Genomic DNA, 23,177 nt, shown 5'->3' on the forward strand with positions numbered 1-23,177 from the left:
TGCCTGCCACACAAATTTATTTAGCTTTATAGGTTGCAGCATGTCCCCCAACAACACTCCATTATAGCAAACGTAACAGATAAGGGCTCAGATAGCATACTGCTCTCGGCTGAGGACTGCAATCACAGAGAACCCCCTGAAAGTATTTAGAATGCGCTTATCTTTTTCATGAAAAATTTCTTTGCCCCAGAAGCGCACTCCTAATTTTTTGTTCACATGCACATTATTCTGTTTTCTCTGTAGGTACCTGGTGACAGGGCCCCGACTATGGAGAATTGGAGCACAGGAAACTGTAGTCATTCAGGCTTTTGGGCAAACTGAAAATTTCCCAATAAAGATTTCATTGCTCAGTTTCCCAGATAAAAGGACCACGTATGCTGTACAGAGCATTGATCTGACTCCAGCCAACAAGTTCCAAGGACTGGTCAACCTTCAGGTATGTGTCTGCTCTGTTCTTTATAACCGATTCAGTTAATTTAAACACATTTGTTGTTGCTAGTATCCCCAACTTCCCAAAAGCTCTAAAGTGGTGAATATACAGCCAGCGTGTTTCCTGATTCCAGTGCCACACTGTCTCTGAGCTCACTGCAATACCCACACAAGAGGCATACAGACAGGATTAAAGCATAACCCCACGAAAAGAAAAATTCTCCAATGCAGTGGGGCTGTGCCCGCACTGCATGGATTAACTGCTCCTTATGTCCTTATGTCGAATGACTATACTTACCTCATCCTTCGATCCTCCAGAAACCCATGCCCCCCACTTCCAGCAGTGCATTGTTCCTGCCCTTCTCAAATCCAGAGTCGGTCTATGGGCATGATGATGACATCAGGATTAGTCTATTCACAAGACTAGCTAGTGGGCAGGGGGGACAGGAGTGCCTGGGACTGGTCTTGCACTTGGAGGATCAGCAGATTGGGTAATTATATCTCCACTCTGAAATCCCTTAGATGAAAACAAGCTGTTAACCCATGCAGTGTGGGCACTGTCCTACTGCACGGGAGAACATTTTTTTTGCCTGGAGCTCTTCTTTAAGAGGTTACACTGTATTGAATCATGCAACAGAAGAATGAATCCCTACGCCAGAAGTATTTTGAAAATCCTGCTTAACTTGCTGCAATGTATTTTTGTATTTATAATACTCAAATTAAAGTATAAATAAACACTCACCTTGTAAAACAAATCATTCAGTTTAAAATAGAAAAAAAATGGCAAAACATTTGTGAATACATAAAAAAATTGTAAAAAACATTATAAATAACTTGTTTCCACTTTTTTATAAGTGATCACATGCCCTCTGTTCTCAGCTACATAAGAGTCCAAATATTAGGGTGATATTACCGCGCCAGCTCCTAGGATTATAAGCAGCCAACACAACAATCAGACAAATTGTATAGTGAGATGTAAAATAAAGGTGTGGCGCTAATAAGTCTAATAATTAAAAAATGATCAGCATGAAAAATCTGTGTGCAAGAAAAGTGTTTGAACATTAAGTGACACTCAGAACCTCCAAACAAAATATATGTTGAAATATATATCAAGATGCAACAATGCACAAATCTCATAAAAATGTGACGTGTAAACAAGTGAATGAATGCGAGGGTATACAAATGCTAATAGGAGTACTAGTGAAATAAATATATTTGAAAAATATATATAGATGTGTAACCCTTAATCACAACGAGTCATACACGATCAAATGGGGAGTTCAAATCCAATTAAATGTGTTATGAATGCACGTGATAAATCCGTAAACTTGAAAATTACAAATGATGCAAAATTGTAAAACAGTGATAAAATATCTAAAGTACAAAGAGTGTAAATATCTACAAACAGCAAAAAATTTTACATATGTTAATATATATAGAAAATCAGTGTTGCTAAGAAAAAAGTGAGTCCATATGTACAGAATTGTTGTGATCTCAAATCTTTTTATGCTTCTCAAGTGGCTCTAGGTAGCGAGCTGATATTCAGGTAAATGCCTTCACAGTGGTAGTATCAAACGGTAAGGAAAGATGAGGTACTCTTACCAGCAATGGTGGACTCACACGCTATAAGTGATGAGTCAAAAGCGCTTATGCCGCCACGCAGTAGATGTAAGTCCGGTCCAAAACGATGAGATATTCCTGCTGGAAGGAGAACCTGGACATCTACTGGCTGGAGAGAGGTGTCCTGAGCCTGAATGCCTGGTTGTCTTGTTTACCGTCTCACTCTGAGGTGTCCATAAACCTCTCAATGAGAAGGCAATTCTCAGAATATAGAAGAAAAAAGAGAGTCTCCACATAGTGTAAATCCAACAAAGGATAAGGGATTTATTGAAAATGTATCTTCCAACATCCAGTAAAAAAGGTCATGACAAAAAAAATTCGATTAATTTGAAGTGATAAAAAGCATAGTAAAAAGTGGCTGGGGTGGGCAAATAAACCCTACACGTTTCGTCCTCAAAGACTTCTGCTGGGGTATGTGCCACCCTGCCACCACCATGCTTATATATGAATAACAAAATAAAAAAAATAAAACACCTGATTCGCCTATGTGCAACCTAACTTCCGGGTTAATCAGCGTGCGTACCAATTGCCGATCAAGTGATACGGTAATGAGCCAATGAAATGCAACCCATATTGACCCGTGACCAAGCCTCTATCTCTTTCCCCAATCAAACACTCCCGGCTGTCAGGCGTATCACCTGCTCAACAGCCAATAAGGTACTAGCAGTGAGTCACGTAGCGCTCACGTGACTGCCGCTGTGCCTCGACACAGTGCATGTCTGGAGCTCCATCATCACTGGGAACTGGAAGCAGGAACACGGTCATAGTAGGATTGGAACGCATATGCGCTTCAAATGGCTCAAAGGAAAGGGAAGTAAACACCAGTTCCATAAATTGGTAATAACATATGTACGATCTATGTTACAACGTTGCAAAAGGTAATATATATATCTGGAAGTCAAAACGCACAAACCAGACAGCAATATAATAAACAAAAATAAAAATTCCAAAATAAAATCAATGTAATCCCACCAATTATATAGCGTAAGGAATATTGAATAAAAAGATAAAAAATCTTTTCTACAAGGAAATTTCTCTTCACTAAACACTAAATGGCTCATAAACAGTGTCTCTATAGAAATGAATCAGAAGGCATGTCTAACTGGCATATTTGACGCTGATCCTAACAGAGGGCAGGATGTCATCAAAACTGGATTGAGCAAGCACTAGAAAAAAAAGAAAGAAATAAAAGTGATCATGAAAGTGTAGGATCAGGATTGATTGATGAAAACAATGATTTCCCAGTCAATGTTAAGTCCATGTGGTGTGTAACATTTTAATTGGTGTATCCAAAAAGTTTCGAGCTTAGACACACCCCTAACATTGGACTCCCCTCTCCAATGGGGCACAAATTTATCTATTATTTGAAACTTGGTCCCCATTGGATTTTGATTGTGGCAAAATAAATAATGTTTGGGTACGCTATGGTTAGTGCGTCCCTTAATGGCTTTTATGTGTTGATTAACCCTTATGGCAAAAGTACGTATCGTCCGGTCCACGTACTGCTTCCCACAAGGACAAGTTATAAGGTATACAATATACCTAGTTGAGCAAGTCACAAAATGCTTCATCTGATACTCCTTTCCAGTAATAGTTGATCCAAAGGTTTCAATTTTTCCAGGTCTGCAAGCACTGTGTTTGCATACATTGCATCTCCGACATAGAAAGAAACCTTTCATGTTGTGGAAAAAAGAGGGGACAATGAGAGGATCTATTATATTGGGTGCAATTTGTCCTTTTAAAGACACGGCACCCCTATAGACTACTCCTGCTTGTTCTGGAAGGATGGGACCTAGTATTGCATCATTCCTAAGCACCTTCCTGATCCTACACTTTCATGATCAGCGTCAAATATGTCAGTTAGACATGCCTCTCTGATTCATTTCTATAGAGACACTGTTTATGAGCCATTTAGTGTTTAGTGAAGAGAAATTTCCTTGTAGAAAAGATTTTTTATCTTTTTATTCTATATTCCTTATGCTATACAATTGGTGGGATTACATTGATTTTATTTTGGAATTTTTATTTCTGTTTATTATATTGCTGTCTGGTTTGTGCGTTTTGACTTCCAGATATATATATTACCTTTTGCAACGTTTTAACATAGATCGTACATATGTTATTACCAATTTATGGAACTGGTGTTTACTTCCCTTTCCTTTGAGACATTTGAAGCGCATATGCGTTCCAATTCTACTATGACCGTGTTCCTGCTTCCGGTTCCCAGTGATGATAGAGCTCCAGACATGCACTGTGTCGAGGCACAGCGGCAGTCACGTGAGCGCTACGTGACTCACTGCTAGTATCTTATTGGCTGTTGAGCAGGTGATACGCCTGACAGCCGGGAGGGTTTGATTGGGGAAAGAGATGGAGGCTTGGTCGCGGGTCAATATGGGTTGCATTTCATTGGCTCATTACCGTATCACTTGATCGGCAATTGATACACATGCTGATTAACCCGGAAGTCAGGTTGCACATAGCCGAATCAGGTGTTTTATGTTTTTTTATTCTGTCATTCATATATAAGTGTGGTGGTGGCAGGGTGGCACGGTGGCACATACCCCAGCAGAAGTCTTTGAGGACAAAACGCGTAGGGTTTATTTGCCCACCCCAGCCACTTTTTACTACGCTTTTTATCACTTCAATTGAATCGAATTTTTATTGTCATGACCTTTTTTACTGGATGTTGGAAGATACATTTTCAATAAATCCCATATCTTTGGTTGGATTTACACTATGTGGAGGCTGTCTTTTTTCTTCTATATTCCGAGAATTGCCTTCTGATTGAGAAGTTTATGGACACCTCAGAGTGAGACGGTAAACAAGACAACTGGGCGTTCAGGCTCAGGACACCTCTCTCCAGCCAGTAGATGTCCAGGTTCTTCTCCCGGCAGGAATATCTCATTGTTTTGGACGGGACTTACATATACCGCGTGGCGGCATAAGCGTTTTTGACTCGCCGCTTATGGCGTGTGAGTCCACCATTGCTGGTAAGAGTACCGCATCTTTCCTTACCGTTTGATACTACCACTGTGAAGGCATTTACCTGAATATCAGCTCGCTACCTAGAGACACTTGAGAAGCATAAAAAGATTTGGGATCACAACAATTCCGTACATATGGACTCACTTTTTTCTTAGCAACACTGATTTTCTATATATATCAACATATGTACAATTTTTTGGTGTTTGTAGATATTTACACTCTTTGCACTTTAGATATTTTATCACAGTTTTACATTTTTGCATCATTTGTAATTTGCAAGTTTACGGTTTTATCACGTGTATTCATAACACATTTTAATTGGATTTGAACTCTCCATTTGATCGTGTATGACTCGTGTTTAAGGGTTGCACATCTATATATATTTTTCAAATATATTTATTTCACTAGTACTCCTATTAGCATTTGTATACCCTCGCATTCATTCACTTGTTTACACGTCACATTTTTATGAGATTTGTGTGACTTCGAGTTTACGCTCAGTCGCATTGTTGCATCTTGATATATATTTCATCATATATTTTGTTTGGAGGTTCTCAGTGTCGCTTAATGTTCAAACACTTTTCTTGCACACAGATTTTTCATCCTGATCATTTTTTAATTATTAAACTTATTAGCGCCACACCTTTATTTTACATCAGCTACATAAGAAGCTCAGAGAGCTAGGGGATGAGAAACAGCAGTACACTGGCCTTCACAGTGAATGACTGTGCAGGTGGGCATGTCAGGACAAGTCTGATCATTGGAGGAGAGCAGGCAGAGTTCTCAGCACAGCTAGAGAATTGACCACACTGTGCTCTCATGCATAGTGTGGTCAGTTTTTTTATAGGAAAGCAGGGGGAAAGCAGGGGGACTGGCAGGAACACCAAGTATTTTACAAAGGAAGCAATGCAAAGAGACCACTATACTTTTTCATACAAGTACATGGTACAGCAGGAACATATCAGGGATATAAAATGTTGAGTTTACATATTCTTTAAATTTTAAGTTTACCTTTATAGGAAATCTGTAAGGTGACCTTACACTGGTCCCCCTCCCCATCCCCCCCCTTCAGTCCTGATGTACTGTAGTCCCGAGATCCTGCTCTGTTAGGGACCGAAAGGCCGCTTCACCTGGTCTGGGAATTCGAAATCCCGTGGCTTATTCTCCTTTCCGTACCTCTCAGCGTGTGCGGACAAGAGACATTCTAATTGGTCAGCACTGTCACACGAACGGCGCTGACCTATCAGAACCCATCTAGCCTGTGCTGTCAGCCCTGCGAGGAGAGGAGAGAAAGGCAGGAGGATTTCAAAACCCTGGACCGGTGAAGCAGCTTTCCTGTCCCTGACAGAGCAGGTTTGTGGGACTACAGTACAGCGGGACTGAGGGGGATGGGATCCAGTGTAAGGTCACCTTACAGATTTTCTTCTTTAAAGTGACCTGAGGGGATTATAGGACTTTAGCCAAGCTGTCAGGTGAATGTGTGAACAATTCAATGATCGGTTGCACTTGGCTATTACAGATATTCATTCAACTATGAATATATATCATTTGCTGACTTCCATTTCTTGTTTTCTGCAGATTAAGCCAAAAGATTTACCGCGGAAAGATGGCGAAATGCAGTATATCTACCTTCAAGCACAATCAAAATCTTTCACCAAAGAGGAAAAAGTGGCAGTTATTTATGAGAATGGATTCCTTTTCATCCAGACTGACAAAGCTGTCTACACGCCTGACCAATCTGGTAACATCATGAAATGCTCCCCTCGCCTGGAGGGAACCTCCTAAATAATCTGTACTCTTATATTTTTATGTATATGTAGACAGGGCAGCCATTTTTGCTCATTTCATATGTAGGCTTTACTTTCTGCCTAGTGATTATACTTTACTGATATACTGACTGTACTGGGTAGTCTGCAAGTGCGCATTACAGATCTGTGTGTAGCATAGATGTGTGCAGCCTATGGCATTAGGGTGTGCACCTCAAAGCTCAAACACACATGCGTGTGTGTATAAATATATATATATATATATGTGGCAGTAGAGCAGTGGACGATGTCAGTAGAGCAGTGGACAGTGTCAGTAGTTCATTTTTATTATTTTTTTTATTATAACTTTTTTACAATTGTATTCTTTTTTACAATATATTTTTTTATTATTATTTATTTATTTTAAAATTTTTTAGTAGCCCCATTGGGGGGCTTTGGTGAAATACCAGGGGTTTAAACAGACATCTGATGTCTCACTTTTGAAATGGAGAAAGGGACTGAGGACAGAGATTCTTCAGTCCCTTTCTCTGCAGACAAGCAGCAGGGGGAATCTGCGCAGCACAGCATGATTAGGGTGTGCTCAGGCACACCTGGCACACCCATGTGCACGCCTATGGTGTGTAGACACCCTGCTCCAAGCAGAAGTGACTAATTAAGTTTAGTTTACTGCATTGTAATCAACCTGAGTTTAATTTATAGTTCTGCTTTCTGTTCATTTCCCTAAGTTTTGGTTATTGTTTGCTTCTTTGTTCAGCTGGGATGTGTCCCCGGCCATAGTGTAAGAAGATCGAATAACCAGAGTTATAAATATGCATATCTCCCTGGCCAACTACTGGGAAGTTTATTGCCAATGGTGCATTCTGGGGAAAGGTATATGGATAGTCAGCCAAGCCAGAGTTCTATATATAGTTATATATATTTGGGGGGACCCAAGTTTTCCAACAAGCCCATTTGACAGTAGTCGATTGTTCTGGGTGCGTTTGCTATATATGTGTCAGAAACTATGAAATCAGGCCGAGACAGAAGTACAGTTAAAATCACACTTGTTTAATAATAAAAGTAAAAAGAACAACCATAGTCAAAACATAGCCAAAGTTCAGTAACCGGAACGGATAGTCAGCCAAGCCAGAACTCAGTGATCAATGTAGAGGAACAGCAAGCAGGATCTGGAGCCAGAAGGGATGTCAGCAAAGCAAGTCTTGAACAGGATCGCAGGAGGTAGTTTTTGTGATGTTGACCAAGGCGAAGGCAGAGATCCTCTGGACTGGATGACTTAAGTAGGCAGGACTGACAAGCAGGATATCATCAACAGCTGAGTAACTGTGGAGAGATAGGAGCTGGCAATTAGCCGACAGCTGAGCGGCCAGCTCAGAGAAGGAAGGGCTGAGCCCTGACAATACGCCCTTATCAGAAAATCCACCAATCAGGAAATGGAGCCTTATGCAGGAGCCAATCAGGAAACAGAGATGTGTTGTTCATGTGGAGGATTTCTGGGCAAGCCTGGACAAGTTCTAACTAACTAGCAAATGCCATGGTCTCTTTAGTGGTGTCTTCAGGTGTATGCAGTAGGCATAGCCCCGCATTGGGCACCAAAAGTGCAGTCGTGGTAGGGTTGAAAACGGACATTTGCTCCATATTTTTGCATTAACTCTTTAGGCACCAAGTGTGGGTCACATGAGAGGACTACCCCCGGGATGGGTTCTTTTGGGCTATGCTAGGCACCTGGAATAGGGTCACTGCATTACACATGGGGTACCTGTGCTCTGTGCCATTTCCATCAATGCCCTGGGACCGGCCGAGATTGGATCCATCTATGGCCGGCTTAAGGTGCTCTGCAGACCTAAAGCACCTTCTGACCTGGGGTGAAAATGCTACCCCTTCATAGATACAGTGCAGTAAGTAGCATTTTCACAATAGGACAGGAATATTGTTATTGGCAGCATCACCAAGTGAAAAAAAAGGAATTAAAAACTATTCAAAAACAGAAATCAATGCAGCCACCCAGGGCTGCTGACAAGACAGTACAGCCAGCCCTCCTATACTGGGTTGGGGCCCCATTAGTTCAAAAGGGGGCCCAGGCACCCGCTGCTCTTCTCCCTCCCCCTGCAGTGCTGCCAGCTTCTATTCCTCTTTCTCCCTCCGGCTACACTGCAGGGGAATTGGTCCTAGCACATTTACCCCTTCCATCTGCTGTCCGGGCCCCTGCCTTTCCTCCTTCCCCCTGCCTTCCCTCCTCTCCCGTCAGCAGCTACTGCGGGCACAAAGGGAGATGTTTCAGGATAGAGAGTGGGGCCAGTAAATATGTAATTTGCTGGCACTTTCCTTTCCTGAATGAACACAGTGAGCGATCAGTACTAATCACTCCTGTGTCCATTCATCACTGAAGCATAGTAAACAGTGTCTACTATGCTTCAGTTTGTGAATGAGCAGGAAGCCTCAGAGCGTTTCCCATTCATAAATCTGTATCGCTGAGGCTGCAAAGAAAGGGATTGATAAATCTATGTCCTCAGTCACTGTCAGCTATGAAGGGGGGGCCCTGTCAGGTAGGCTGTTAGGGACCTGTGATTTCTAACAGCCCTGCAGCCACTACATCTCAGGACTGGTAAACTGTAATGCATTAAACTTTTGTTATATTTAAATATGCTTTTAGATGGACACTACATAGATAATGCCTCAAACGTGAGAGATTTACCAAAGTGTTAAATGGCCTGAAGGAACACAAAGTATTCCCATGTTTGCTTCAAGCATCCAACCAAAAAAGAAAAGCTCTACTATTTTCTACAGCTTATTACTGTTTTTCTAAAATACATGCAGGTTCTCTTGGTTTCATGTTCCCTCACTTGTCACTTTAGTAAATCAGGTCCATAGTGCAAGTCAGATATACCCTTTAATGTCTATTTTTTTATATTCACAGTAAAGATCCGGGTCTATTCCATGGATGAGGAGCTGAGACCAGCCCGCCGCCGGGTCACCCTGACTTTCTCGGTAAATTGTTATGTTGTGTTTATTCATCTCATTGGAGTATAAGCAGTATTATTACAGCTTTGAGCCCTGCTAGAGTCCCCTCCATAGTGGGGCTCAGGAATACCGGCAAGAGCACATGAGTGCAACATGCAAGGGAAGATGGAGGTGACATTTGTTTGCATCACTGTGCAATTCACATTGCTGATGTGCAGCAGGTGATATTTAAACCTAATGCTAAAACCTGATGAAGCCTACTAAAGCATTAAAGCTACAGCCAGCACTTCCAATAAAGTAAACGTTACGATAGAGAGATAGATAGACAGACAGACAGACAGACAAATAGATACATACTTCCTGGCTTTGGCTGACTGAAACCTCAGAAAAGGGCTTCCAATAATAGAGTACTCTTTCCTGAATTTCATCTTGAGCTAGTGAACTCTGTAAGCAACAAGCACTTTACTACAATAGGGAGCAATAGGGAGATTCTACCAAATAGACCTAAAGCTCACCTACTGGCTGAAAAGGAGAATGCAATATAATAATATGCAATATTATATATATATATATAGATAGATAGATAGATAGATAGATAGATAGATAGATAGATAGATAGATAGATAGATAGATAGATAGATAGATAGATAGAGATAGATATAGATATATATATATATATATATATATGAAACTGTAATAAAAATGGAAACCATGTACAAAGCCACTATACAGTCCCTTTGCAATCTTAAAATATCACATACTTTTCCCAAGAATGAGCTGAAAGGATCTTAAAATGCTTCAGAAAAGCTGCTGTTGTTTTGCATCCATTAAAATCAATGAAGCGATATCCATATGTTTAGCCCTTACAGAATGAGTGGAATAATGGAATGTTGACCTGTTAAACTCCCTTTAAAATAGATTGTGTTTATAATTTAATTGACAGGATCCCGAGAAAGTCAAAATGGACATAATAACGCAAGATGATGTCACAGGTGTCATTTCATTCCCAGATTTCAAGATTCCGGCCAATCCCAGGTGATTATTTTGGCATTATCTGCTCAGGAAGATTCAAAAATGTAATTTTATAGAAATATTTTCATCAGACCTGTAAATCTACATAAACAGGTTACCTTCACGTAAAAGGTTACCAGCTAGTGTGCATACATTCCTGTATCTGTGCACAAAATGGGATATGAATATTTCTTTTTACTTGTGCTATGATGTTAAAGCAGTCTACTGCTCTCCCACACTGGCCATTTTATGTTAAAGGTTCCCATACACATGGGATGTTCCTCCTCTGAACTTTTAGATCAACAAACAGGTATAATTTTGGACAATTTTTTAGAGGTAGGCCAAAAAAAAACCCCCACCTCCAAACCCGAAAATTCTTTTTAAATGTCTTTCCTGTGCTTCCCATCAGTGGGCAGCTTTTTGCTTCCTTTTTGCCCACTTCATCATAACCTGTTGTGGTGTTATCAAATGCAAGCTCATATTTGCTGTTGCTATCCCCTGGAGCCCTCTGCCTATTTTACCAATTTCTATGCTCTGCCTTTGCTTGGAAAAACTATCTGTGAAGGTTGTCACTGTATATCTAAGAAAATATTACTACCATTTCTTTACATGTGCGCACTGCACACTGGTCACAATCTGCTCCTATCATATCATACTAAAGGGATGTGTAAGTGGCTATTTAAAAGGCCAACTGCCTTGGGTGGCAGTGTGGCACCCCCTCCCCCAAAACTATTTATGGTGTTAATTGAACCCTACAAACAGTAGTCCTTCACCACGCACGCAAGTTTGCTATTTTGCCAGCACATATGAATAGGGCAATGTCCTATGAATATAAGTTGCACATGGGGGTCTTGCTGCTGATAGGGTTTAATGATCCCCAATAAGTAGCTGGTGAAGGGGGCACTCTGTTGTGGATTTGGTAAGCACTGCTTTCCTTTAGTTCCTTGAGACATTCAGCACTAAGTTCCCACCACCAGTTATGACTCTGTTCCTTACACTTTGTAATTTTTGGTGTTTTTTTAATGTATGTAAAGGTAATGCTTAATTAGTGTTGGATGGAGGAGGTAAGGGTTAGACTCTTTGCTGAGTTTTTATTGATGTCTGAGATGCCACTTGGGAGATTGACTTCTCTATCTGCCCTGGTGAAAATGGTCACAAGACTGTAAGTGAGGGAATATCCAAACATTTTTAGTTGTCATCAGAGCAAGGGCTGAGGTAAAATACTCCTAAAGGGGAGAAATATTCCCAGGATAACTCTCTAAGATGGAAATTAATTTTGTAGAGATTTCCTCTCATTTCCTGTTGCATCACATGGCAGGAAGTGAGGGGAAATCTCCCTAATGGGCCACAGACTGAAGAAAGGAATTTGATAGAGGGTTTAAATTTTGGCTTTACATACCCTTTAACAGGGCTTTTTTTCTCAAACAATAGGTGCTGGAACTCAACCACGACCCCCAAAATCCCTGCCCCCACACACACCCTCCAAATCACATCAAATAGTGGGTGTGGTCATATTTCACAAACAGTAGAAGGGTCTTAAAGGGGCATTAAATATCAGGATTGCATTACATACAGAGTGCAGAGTTCATGGGGGTTACACACAGAGTGCAGAGCTGTCGCTTGTAAACACAGAAACTGGACTTCTGTGTTTACAAGTGATTGTGGTGAGCAGGCACCAAAGGGCCTGAGCCAGAGGTGGTGGAACTGAGTTCCACCAAAAAAAGCCCTGCCCTTTAATAATGGAAATGTACACAACACAAGTATACATGTTGAAAATGTTTGTTTTCCTGCACTGAAAATGTTTGTTTTCCTGCATAGATATGGTTTGTGGAGTATAGAAGCTGCCTATGAATCCGATTATGTAACCTCCAGTTTGGTGAAGTTCGAAGTAAAGGAATACGGTATTTTATTTCTGAAGATCCTGTTAAATTAGAACTGCACCAGTACATCTCAAAGGGATCACACAATTTCCTGTGTGCTGAAACATCATATCTTTCATTCTGGGGTTATTAGGATGGGGGCTAAACGGTCTAGTTTTCCTTGTGTATATACAACATTTGTTCTGAAGCTAATGTGGGCTGCACTGTACATGACTATACGGTACAACCAAGCAAAGGTGATTCCAATGGGCATTATGTACAGATGTAATAGTGGGGTAGGCAGGACATACAAAGGGGAAAAGGAAAGTAATAAATATAATAAGCAGCATGAATGAGGCCCCTTTCACACATACAGACCGTTTGTCGTTTTTTTTATCCATCCGTTGAGTTATGAAAAACGGACATCACTGCATCCTTATGGATAAACAGATGTGAATGGATGATCATCCATTTACATCTGTTTACATTCACTTTACATTCACTTCCGTCAACATCTGTTTTTTGGAACGGATCAAAGCCCTATTTTTTTTCCAGTAAAAAAACCCCTGGATCAGATGAAAAAAAGTTTGTAAATGACAAAACGGTCCATTTTTGCATGAAAAACTGGCTTTGGGACTCAAGTGGCTATGCACTGTAGCTGGCGGACATAAAAGACTGATGTTAAAATGCATTAAAAATAGATAAAAAAACTGATGTAAACATCCATTTTTTTGTTGTTGTTATTTTTTAAACTTGACTGAACTGATCCGCATGTGTAAAAGGGGCCTAAGGGGAACATCAGCTTTAATCACAACCAATAAAAAAATATATTCCATCTCCAAATGATTCTCCTATGAATTCTGTATCCTAACATATCTTTTTATGTCTTGCAGTTCTACCAAGGTTCTTTGTCACCATTAAACCGGAACGCAATTTTATCAGCTATGACACTTTCAACGATTTCTCTATCACTGTAAAAGCAAAGTAGGTTGTGACATTATAACATTGTTTTTTCAGAACAGCTACACTGCTGCCCATAGCTTCAGATTCCATGTGTTATCCTCTTAGTTTAAGTTGAAGAATAAAAGCAAATCTGTTGCTACAAAAAAAAAATGAAAAAAAAAAAATGAACACATGTATTTGTGTGCTGCAGTATTCACAAATCAGCTGGAATGACTCATCACTGCATTTAGGCCCAATTCACACCTTAGCGTTTTGTAGCTCGAAGCGAAAAATCACAATGTTTTAAATGATCCCTGTTCACACCTGGGCATTCAGGAGCCTGTTGCTTGAAAAATTACAGGAGCTTCTTTTCGGGTGTTTTTGGTGTCATAGGCCTCAAGGAGAGCACATGAAAAACATGGATGAATGCGTGTTATGCATATTTTTGGGGTGATCCTATAATCAAAGTTTAGGGGGCAAAAACACATGCTGCTGCCCCAAAGTAGCTCCTGTGGGACACAGCAAAAATCACAAAAGATACTTGAAAATTGCCTGAATATGCTATGCTCCAGTGTGAATGTAGCCTTATTTCCAGTATATCCTGCCATGCACATCTTTTCTAGCACGAGGCTCAGTAATATATGATCATTTACTAACACTGTGAGGTCCTTGCTCTGCCTGACCCTGGTGTGCTCACTAGACATGTGCAGAACGGAAAAATTTGTTTAATTTCGAATACATTCGTTATGTCACTAATTTCGCCTCAACGATACTTTTCGGAATTTGTTTAAATTAGTTTGGCTAAATTTTGTTTTTTATTAATTTTCTAACGAATTCCAAATTTTCTGAACGATTCAAATTCATATTGGTCAAAAATGATCGATCTATCATCAATCACCCAGCCTGCCGCAACTGCTGGACTTGAAAAAAGAAAAAAAAAAAGTCCGGTCTCGTCGAAGGCTTCCGCCGACTGCCAGCTCCTCCGTCTAACAATTCTTAAATAGCTAAGGGGCGGGACTACCCAGCGATGTCACCGGGTGGCCCCGCCTTATTGTGACATCATCGACCAAGGCACGCTGGGTTGTTGATGTCACAAGGGGGCGGAGTCACCAGATGACATCAGGTGACTCCGCCCCTTAGTTATTTAAGAAATGTCAGGAGGAGAAGCAGGCAGTCGGTGGCAGCCTTCCACAAGACCGGAAAGTTTTTTTCTTCTTTTTTTGGGTCCGGAAGTGTGGCGGGTGGGGTGATTGATGATGGTACTTCATCTGGGGACATTGTTTTTTATTTTTTATCAAAGGAATTGTCAAAAACTAGTGTTGTGTCTTTACTCACTTTTACACTTTTTTGGTGAATGGGTAGGGGTACTCTGTACCCCATACTCATTCACATAGGGGGGACGGGATCTGGGGGCCCCCTTGTTAAAGGAAGCTTCCAGATTACGATAAGCTCCCTACCTGCAGACCCCCACAGCCACTGCACAGGGTTGCGGGGAAGAGGCCCTTGTCCCCATCAACATGGGGAGAAGGTGCTTTGGGGGGAGGGGGGCAAAGCCCCCTGCCTGACCTGCCAGGCTGCATGCTCAGATAAGGGTCTGGTATGAATGTTGGGGGGACCCCACCCCATTTTTTTTGGACCCCACCCCATTTTTTACATTTTGTCATGGGGTTCCCCTTAAAATCCATACCATCCCCCAAGAGCCTGGTATGGATTGGGGGGGGGGGCACGCTGTTTGTTTTCTGAATTTTCTATACATTCTTTTGTTTACATTCATCTGTCAGTGGGTAAGCCCACTGACAGCTGATGAGTCATCGGTTGTTAAGGACACAGTGGCCTGGCTTCCTGGCCCGCTCCTTAACAACCAGCTATTCTTCAAAAAGAATTCAAATCGGTCGATCATTTTTCGACCGATCCGAATTTGAGTCGAAATCCGAAAATTTTTAATTAATTAGAAAATGAATATACGAAATTAAATTTAACGAGTTTCAACAAAATTCGTTATGATTTAATTTGGAGATTCGGATGTATCACTTTTCACCTACAAGAGCACATGTAATTGGACTTTTTTTCATTTATTTTATTAATTTTTCCCCTTTTCTTATGGACTTAATGTGGATTTATTGAATATATTATTTTTAATATCTTTATACATATATATTGTATGACATTTGATCTTATCACAGAGTATTTATGGGTTGCGCACTTATATAATTTTTGCATATACATATTCTTACTAATCAAAAAACATGCTTTTATTAAGCCCTCTCTGACCTCTGTAGCTGCAGACACTGTATAACCTTATCCTCAAAGCTCAGAGCAGAAGTGCTGAAGTTGTTCAAGTCATTCTCTCAGCATCTCCTCTCACCCTGCTCCCTCTCCCAGAGCACCTGTCCTGCTCTGTATTTAAATCAGAGATTAGAAGAATGCGTCACCTAAGGCTCCATTCACATCTAGGCATTGCTATATTTACAGCTGTTTTTTCTGGCATTTTTGCAACGTTTTTGCAGCGTTGTGCAGGCATTTTGATTTGACAGGTGACCAATGAAAAGCAGTAAAACACCTGTAATCTGCCACAAAATAAGCTCATGTAATTTTTTGAGCGACGGGCGTTTTGCTTAAGGCGACAGAATGCTCAGATGTGAACAGGGGCCAATAAAATGAATGGGATTTGTCTTGTTGGGCGTTTTTAGAGCTGAGGCTTAGATCAGAAAATCAACCAAAAACGCCTAGATGTCAACGGAGCCTAAGGGAATAGGAGCTGAGCTGTTGGGAGAACTTTAGTATTTCTGCTGTGAAATTTCAGAATGAATTGCTCCACAATGCCACTACTTCAGAGGTTAGTGAGGACTTGCTTCATAGCTAGATTACTGCTTGTTAGGAGTATATAAATACTTTGATGCCCATAGCCTGGCCAGATGTTTACTTTAAGGATTGAACTAGGAGGGATCATTGTGCTGTTGCCTTGTCTTGATTTTATTTATTTTTTTGTGTCACATTCACATGAGGTTATTTCCTCTCATTTTATAGATATTATTATGGCAGAATAGTGGAGAAAGGAAAAGCCTTCATTCGTTATGGGTTACTTATAGGTGGAGAGAAGAAGTTGATGGCAAAATCAATAGACGTGTTGCAGGTAAAAGACAAAATAATTGCTGACCCTATAGTCCAGCAATGCAGTAGGTAAAGCAGAATTACACTGTATCTGAGCAGCACAAACCAAAAATGCTATTTAACCACTTGACCACTTGGCACTTAAACCCCCTTCCTAACCAGACCAATTGTCAGCTTTCGGTGCTCTCACATTTTGAATGACAATTACTCAGTCATACAACACTGTACCCATATGAAATTTTTGTCCTTTTTTCATACAAATAGAGCTTTCTTTTGGTGGTATTTAATCACCGTTGGGTTTTTTATTTTTTGTGCTATAAAAGAAAAAAGACTGAAAATTCTGTAAAAAAAATGAATTTTTCTTTGTTTCTGTTCTTAGCAAATTAGTAATTTTTCTTCATAAATTTTGGCCAAAATTGATACTGCTACATATCTTTGCTAAAAATAAGTACAAATTGGTGTACATTGTTTGGTCTTTGTGAAAAGACAGCCTAATCTAATTTCTTGAGACCCTAACATGCCAGAAAAGTACAAATACCCCCCAAATGACCCCTTTTTGGAAAGAAGACATTCCAAGGTATTTAGAAAGATGCATGGTGAGTTTTTTGAAGTTGTCATTTTTTCCCATAATTCTTTGCAAAATCAAGATTTTTTTTCTTTTTTTTTTCTTCACATAATTGTCATATTAGCAGGTTATTTCTGACACACAGCATATGCATACCACAAATTACACCCCAAAACACTTTCTGCTATTACTCCCGAGTATGGCGATACCACATGTGTGAGACTTTTATACAGCGTGGCCACATACAGAGGCCCAACATGCAGGGAGCACCTTCAGGCGTTCTGGAGCACCCAGGCCAATTCTGACTTTTCTCTCCTACATGTAAAAATCATCATTTATTTGCTAGAAAATTACATAGAACCCCAAAACAAACTTTTTATCTCGCACGGTATTTGCGCAGCAATTTTTCGAACACTTTTTTTTGGAAAAAAAACAGTTTTATGCTTAAAAAAAAAACAAAACAGTAAAGTTAGCCCAATGTTTTTGCATAATGTGAAAGATGAAGTTACGCCGAGTAAATAGATACCTAACATATCACCCTTCAAAATTGCACACGCTCGTGGAATGGCGCCAAACTTCGCTACTTAAAAATCCCCATAGGCGACGCTATAAAAGTGTATGGCAGGGTATTGCAGAGTATGGCAGAGTATGGCAGGGTATTGCAGGGTATGGCAGGGTATTGCAGAGTATGGCAGGGTATGGCAGGGTATTGCAGGGTATGGCAGAGTATTGCAGGGTATTGCAGGGTCTGGCAGAGTATGACAGGGTATTGCAGAGCATGGCAGGGTATTGTAGAGTATGGCAGGGTATGGCAGGGTATGGCAGAGTATGGCAGGGTATTGCAGAGTATTGCAGGGTATTGCAGAGTATTGCGGGCTATTGCAGGGTATTGCAGGGTGTTGCAGGGTATTGCAGGGTATTGCAGAGTATTGCAGGGTATTGCGGGGTATTGCAGGGTATTGTGAGGTATTGCGAGGTATTGCAGGGTATTGCAGAGTATTTAAGGGTATGGCAGGGTATTGCAGAGTATGGCAAGGTATTGCAGAGTATTGCAGGGTATTACAGGGTATTGCAGGGTATTGCGGGGTATTGTAGAGTATGGCGGGGTATTGCAGAGTATTGCATGGTATTGCAGAGTATTGCGGGCTATTGCAGGGTATTGCAGGGTGTTGCAGAGTATTGCAGAGTATTGCAGGGTATTGCAGGGTATTGCGGGGTATTGCAGGGTATTGTAGGGTATTGCAGGGTATTGCGGGGTATTGCAGGGTATTGCAGGGTATTGTGAGGTATTGCGAGGTATTGCAGGGTATTGCAGAGTATTTAAGGGTATGGCAGGGTATGGCAGAGTATTGCAGGGTATGGCAGAGTATTGCAGAGTATTTCAGAGTATTGCAGGGTATTGTAGGGTATTGTAGGGTATTGCAGAGTATTGCAGAGTATGGCAGGGTATTGCAGAGTATGGCAGGGTATTGCAGGGTATGGCAGGGTATTGCAGAGTATGGCAGGGGATTGCAGAGTATTACGGGGTATTGCAGGGTATTGCGGGGTATTACAGGGTATTGCGGGGTATTGCAGAGTATTGCAGGGTATTGCAGGGTATTGCAGGGTATTGCGGGGTATTGCAGGGTATTGTGAGTTATTGCGAGGTATTGCAGGGTATTGCAGAGTATTTAAGGGTATGGCAGAGTATTGCAGAGTATTGTAGGGTACTGTAGGGTATTTTAGGGTATTGTAGGGTATTGCAGAGTATTGTAGGGTATGGCAGGGTATGGCAGGGTATGGCAGGGTATTGCAGAGTATTGTAGGGTACTGTAGAGTATTGTAGGGTATTGTAGGGTATTGCAGAGTATTACAGGGTATTGCAGGGTATTGCGGGGTGTTGTAGAGTATGGTGGGGTATTGCAGAGTATTGCAGGGTATTGCAGGGTGTTGCAGGGTATTGCAGGGTATTGCAGGGTATTGCAGGGTATTGTGAGGTATTGCGAGGTATTGCAGAGTATTTAAGGGTATGGCAGGGTATGGCAGAGTATTGCAGGGTATTGCAGAGTATTGCAGAGTATTGTAGGGTACTGTAGGGTACTGTAGGGTATTGTAGGGTATTGTGAGGTATTGCGAGGTATTGCAGGGTATTGCAGGGTATTGTGAGGTATTGCGAGGTATTGCAGAGTATTTAAGGGTATGGCAGGGTATGGCAGAGTATTGCAGGGTATTGCAGAGTATTGCAGAGTATTGTAGGGTACTGTAGGGTACTGTAGGGTACTGTAGGGTATTGTGAGGTATTGCGAGGTATTGCAGGGTATTGCAGAGTATTTAAGGGTATGGCAGGGTATGGCAAAGTATTGCAGGGTATGGCAGAGTATTGCAGAGTATTGCAGGGTACTGTAGGGTACTGTAGGGTATTGTAGGGTATTGTAGGGTATTGCAGGGTATTGCAGAGTATGGCAGGGTATTGCAGGGTATGGCAGAGTATTGCGGGCTATTGCAGAGTATTGCGGGCTATTGCAGGGTGTTGCATAGTATTGCAGGGTATTGCAGGGTATTGCAGAGTATTGCGGGCTATTGCTGGGTATTGCAGGGTATTGCAGGGTATTGCAGAGTATTGCGGGGTATGACAGGGTATGGCAGAGTATTGCAGGGTATTGCAGGGTATGGCAGAGTATTGCAGAGTATTTCAGAGTATTGCAGGGTATTGTAGGGTATTGTAGGATATTGTAGGGTATTGCAGAGTATTGCAGAGTATGACAGAGTATTACGGGGTATTGCAGGGTATTACAGGGGATTGCGGGGCATTGCAGAGTATTGCAGGGTATTGCAGGGTATTGCAGGGTATTGCAGGGTATTGCGGGGTATTGTGAGTTATTGCGAGGTATTGCAGGGTATTGCAGAGTATTTAAGGGTATGGCAGAGTATTGCAGAGTATTGTAGGGTACTGTAGGGTATTGTAGGGTATTGCAGGGTATTGCAGAGTATTGTAGGGTATGGCAGGGTATGGCAGGGTATGGCAGTGTATTGCAGAGTATTGTAGGGTACTGTAGAGTATTGTAGGGTATTGTAGGGTATTGCAGAGTATTACAGGGTATTGCGGGGTGTTGTAGAGTATGGTGGAGTATTGCAGAGTATTGCAGGGTATTGCAGGGTGTTGCAGGGTATTGCAGGGTATTGCGGGGTATTGCAGGGTATTGCAGGGTATTGTGAAGTATTGCGAGGTATTGCAGAGTATTTAAGGGTATGGCAGGGTATGGCAGAGTATTGCAGAGTATTGTAGGGTACTGTAGGGTATTGTAGGGTATTGTGAGGTATTGCGAGGTATTGCAGGGTATTGCAGAGTATTTAAGGGTATGGCAGGGTATGGCAAAGTATTGCAGGGTATGGCAGAGTATTGCAGAGTATTGCAGGGTACTGTAGGGTATTGTAGGGTATTGTAGGGTATTGTAGGGTATGGCAGGGTATTGCAGGGTATGGCAGAGTATTGCGGGCTATTGCAGAGTATTGCAGGGTATTGCAGGGTGTTGCATAGTATTGCAGGGTATTGCAGAGTATTGCGGGCTATTGCTGGGTATTGCAGGGTATTGCAGGGTATTGCAGAGTATTGCGGGGTATTGCAAGGTATTACAGCGTATTGCAGAGTATTTCAGAGTATTGCGGGGTATTTCAGAGTATTGCAGAGTATTGCAGGGTATGGCAGGGTATGGCAGAGTATTGCAGGGTATTGCAGAGTATGGCAGGGTATGGCAGGGTATGGCAGGGTATGGCAGAGTATTGCAGGGTATTGCGGGGTGTTGCAGGGTGTTGCAGGATATTACAGACTATGGAGGATGGCTGGATGTGACTGCAATTGTCACAGCAGCGCTGTGGGCACTACAGATCCAGCCCACAGTGCTGCTGCCATCCGATCTTTCCCCCTCTCCTCTCACACTGTACCGATCGGTACACAGAGGGGAGAGAGGAACCGGCGTCATGACATGATGCCGATTTGTTTACAAGTGACCGCTCCGTCATTTGATGGAGCGATCACGTGGTAAACGGCCGCTATTAGCGGCCATTTACCATGATCCATGGTGCATCGGGTCCTCTGGACCCGGCAGTCATGGATGTTCTCAGGTGCGTGCCCCAGGGGGCGCGTAAGAGCGGAATTCTGGGAGGACGTCACTGACACTTCCTAGCATTTCTGGCCATGCACATCTTGAATAAGGGGCAGATGAATCATGTAGCATTTACTTCCTGGAATCCATCTGTCCTTAGCTTAGGCATGCAGGCAGGCAGGAGGGTGTGCTCAGCTGAGAAAACCCCTCCTCCCCTCCTAATGACTCCTGGGATGTATGACATAATTTGCCTAGGCATGGAAACCAGGAAGTAACTCAAGAAATGTAAAAAAAAAAGTTTAAAATGGGCAAATATATTATACATTCCTATACATTTTTTGATGCTAGCAGCAAAAGGATTACAAATAGTCAATGTTGATTGAGAGAGTATAGTTCCGCTTTAACCGCTTGCCGACCACCGCATGTACTTATACGTCGGCAGAATGGCACGGCTGGGCAAATGGGCGTACCTGTACGTCCCTTTGAATTTGCCGCCATGCCATCGCGCTCCCGCTGTGAGCTCTGTGAGTAGGATCGCGGGTCCCGCGGCCTCGATGTCCGCTGGGATACCCGCGATCGTCTCACAGAGAGGAAGAACGGGGAGATGCTAATGTAAACAAGCATCTCCTCATTCTGCCTAGTGACACTGTCACTGATCATAGCTCCCTGTGATCGGGAGCAGAGATCAGTGATGTGTCACACACAGCCCATCCCCCGCACAGTTGAAATCACTCCCTAGGACACACTTAACCCCTCCCTAGCCCCCCAGTGGTTAACCCCTTCACTGCCAGTGTCATTTTTACAATAATCAATTTTATAGCACTGATCACTGTAAAAATGACAATGGTCCCAAAAATGTGTCCAAATTGTCCGAAGTGTCCGCCATAATGTCACAGTCATGATAAAAATCGCAGGTCGCTTCCATTACTAGTAAAAACAAAAATGTATTAATAAAAATGCCATAAAACTATCCCCTATTTTGTAGACACTAAAATTTTGCGCAAACCAATCAATAAACGCTTATTGCGATTTTTTTTTTTTAACCAAAAATATGTAGAGGAATACGTATTGGCCTAAACTGAGGAAAAATGTTTTTTATATATTTTTTGGGGATATTTATTATAGCAAAAAGTGAAAAACAATGCGTTTTTTACAAAATTGTCGCTCTATTTTTGTTTATAGCGCAAAAAATAAAAATCGCAGAGGTGATCAAATACCATCAAAAGAAAGCTCTATTTGTGGGAAAAAAGGACATCAATTTTGTTTGGGAGCCACGTCGCACGACCGCGCAATTGTCAGTTAAAGCGACGCTGTGCTGAATCGCAAAAAAGTGCACTGGTCTTTGGGCAGCAAAATGGTCCGGGGCTGAAGTGGTTAAAGGACTGGAAATATATAAAATAGTATAATATGTGATAGCACACTTTAGGCTTGATATAGTAAAATGTGGTAACTCTTACTACATATGTTGTGGTAAGAAAATCCACTGTCTATTTTATTACACAATGGGATTTTCATATTTCTTATAATATAGCAATCCTAATAGAACAAATAAGTACTTTTGCTTTTGTTTAATTCAGTGATCCAGTGACAATTATGCCACACAATAGACCACATAATAGTGCCTAATTCTAATAGTTTTAACACACAGATGACCAATGGGGAGGCTGTATTCAAATTTAACAGTGAGCGCTCGGTGGCGGAGCTACAGTACTCTTCGCTGGAAGACCTGGAAGGGGCTCTCCTGTATATAACAGCAACAGTGGAGGAAGAAGAAGGTAATCAACCTTATAATAATGTAATGTGTACTGAGTAGAGCGGGGAACACCAATAACAGCTGTGACAAACAGCC

The 23,177-nt window shown here is 41.7% G+C and overlaps 1 protein-coding gene across 1 annotated transcript in view; it reads left to right on the forward strand.

The window, feature by feature from the left end:
• C5 (complement C5) overlaps positions 1-23,177 on the forward strand; it is a 153,152-nt gene that overhangs the window by 11,487 nt on the left and 118,488 nt on the right. The window contains exons 2-9 of the mRNA XM_073599551.1: positions 244-436; positions 6,613-6,775; positions 9,715-9,785; positions 10,702-10,793; positions 12,588-12,670; positions 13,522-13,612; positions 16,598-16,703; positions 22,977-23,103. Of these exons, the coding sequence (XP_073455652.1) occupies positions 244-436; positions 6,613-6,775; positions 9,715-9,785; positions 10,702-10,793; positions 12,588-12,670; positions 13,522-13,612; positions 16,598-16,703; positions 22,977-23,103 (926 nt within the window). The remainder of the gene's footprint in view (positions 1-243; positions 437-6,612; positions 6,776-9,714; positions 9,786-10,701; positions 10,794-12,587; positions 12,671-13,521; positions 13,613-16,597; positions 16,704-22,976; positions 23,104-23,177) is intronic.

This window comes from Aquarana catesbeiana, linkage group LG09 (genome assembly GCF_042186555.1).
Source record: "Aquarana catesbeiana isolate 2022-GZ linkage group LG09, ASM4218655v1, whole genome shotgun sequence".
Lineage (NCBI taxonomy): Eukaryota > Metazoa > Chordata > Amphibia > Anura > Ranidae > Aquarana > Aquarana catesbeiana.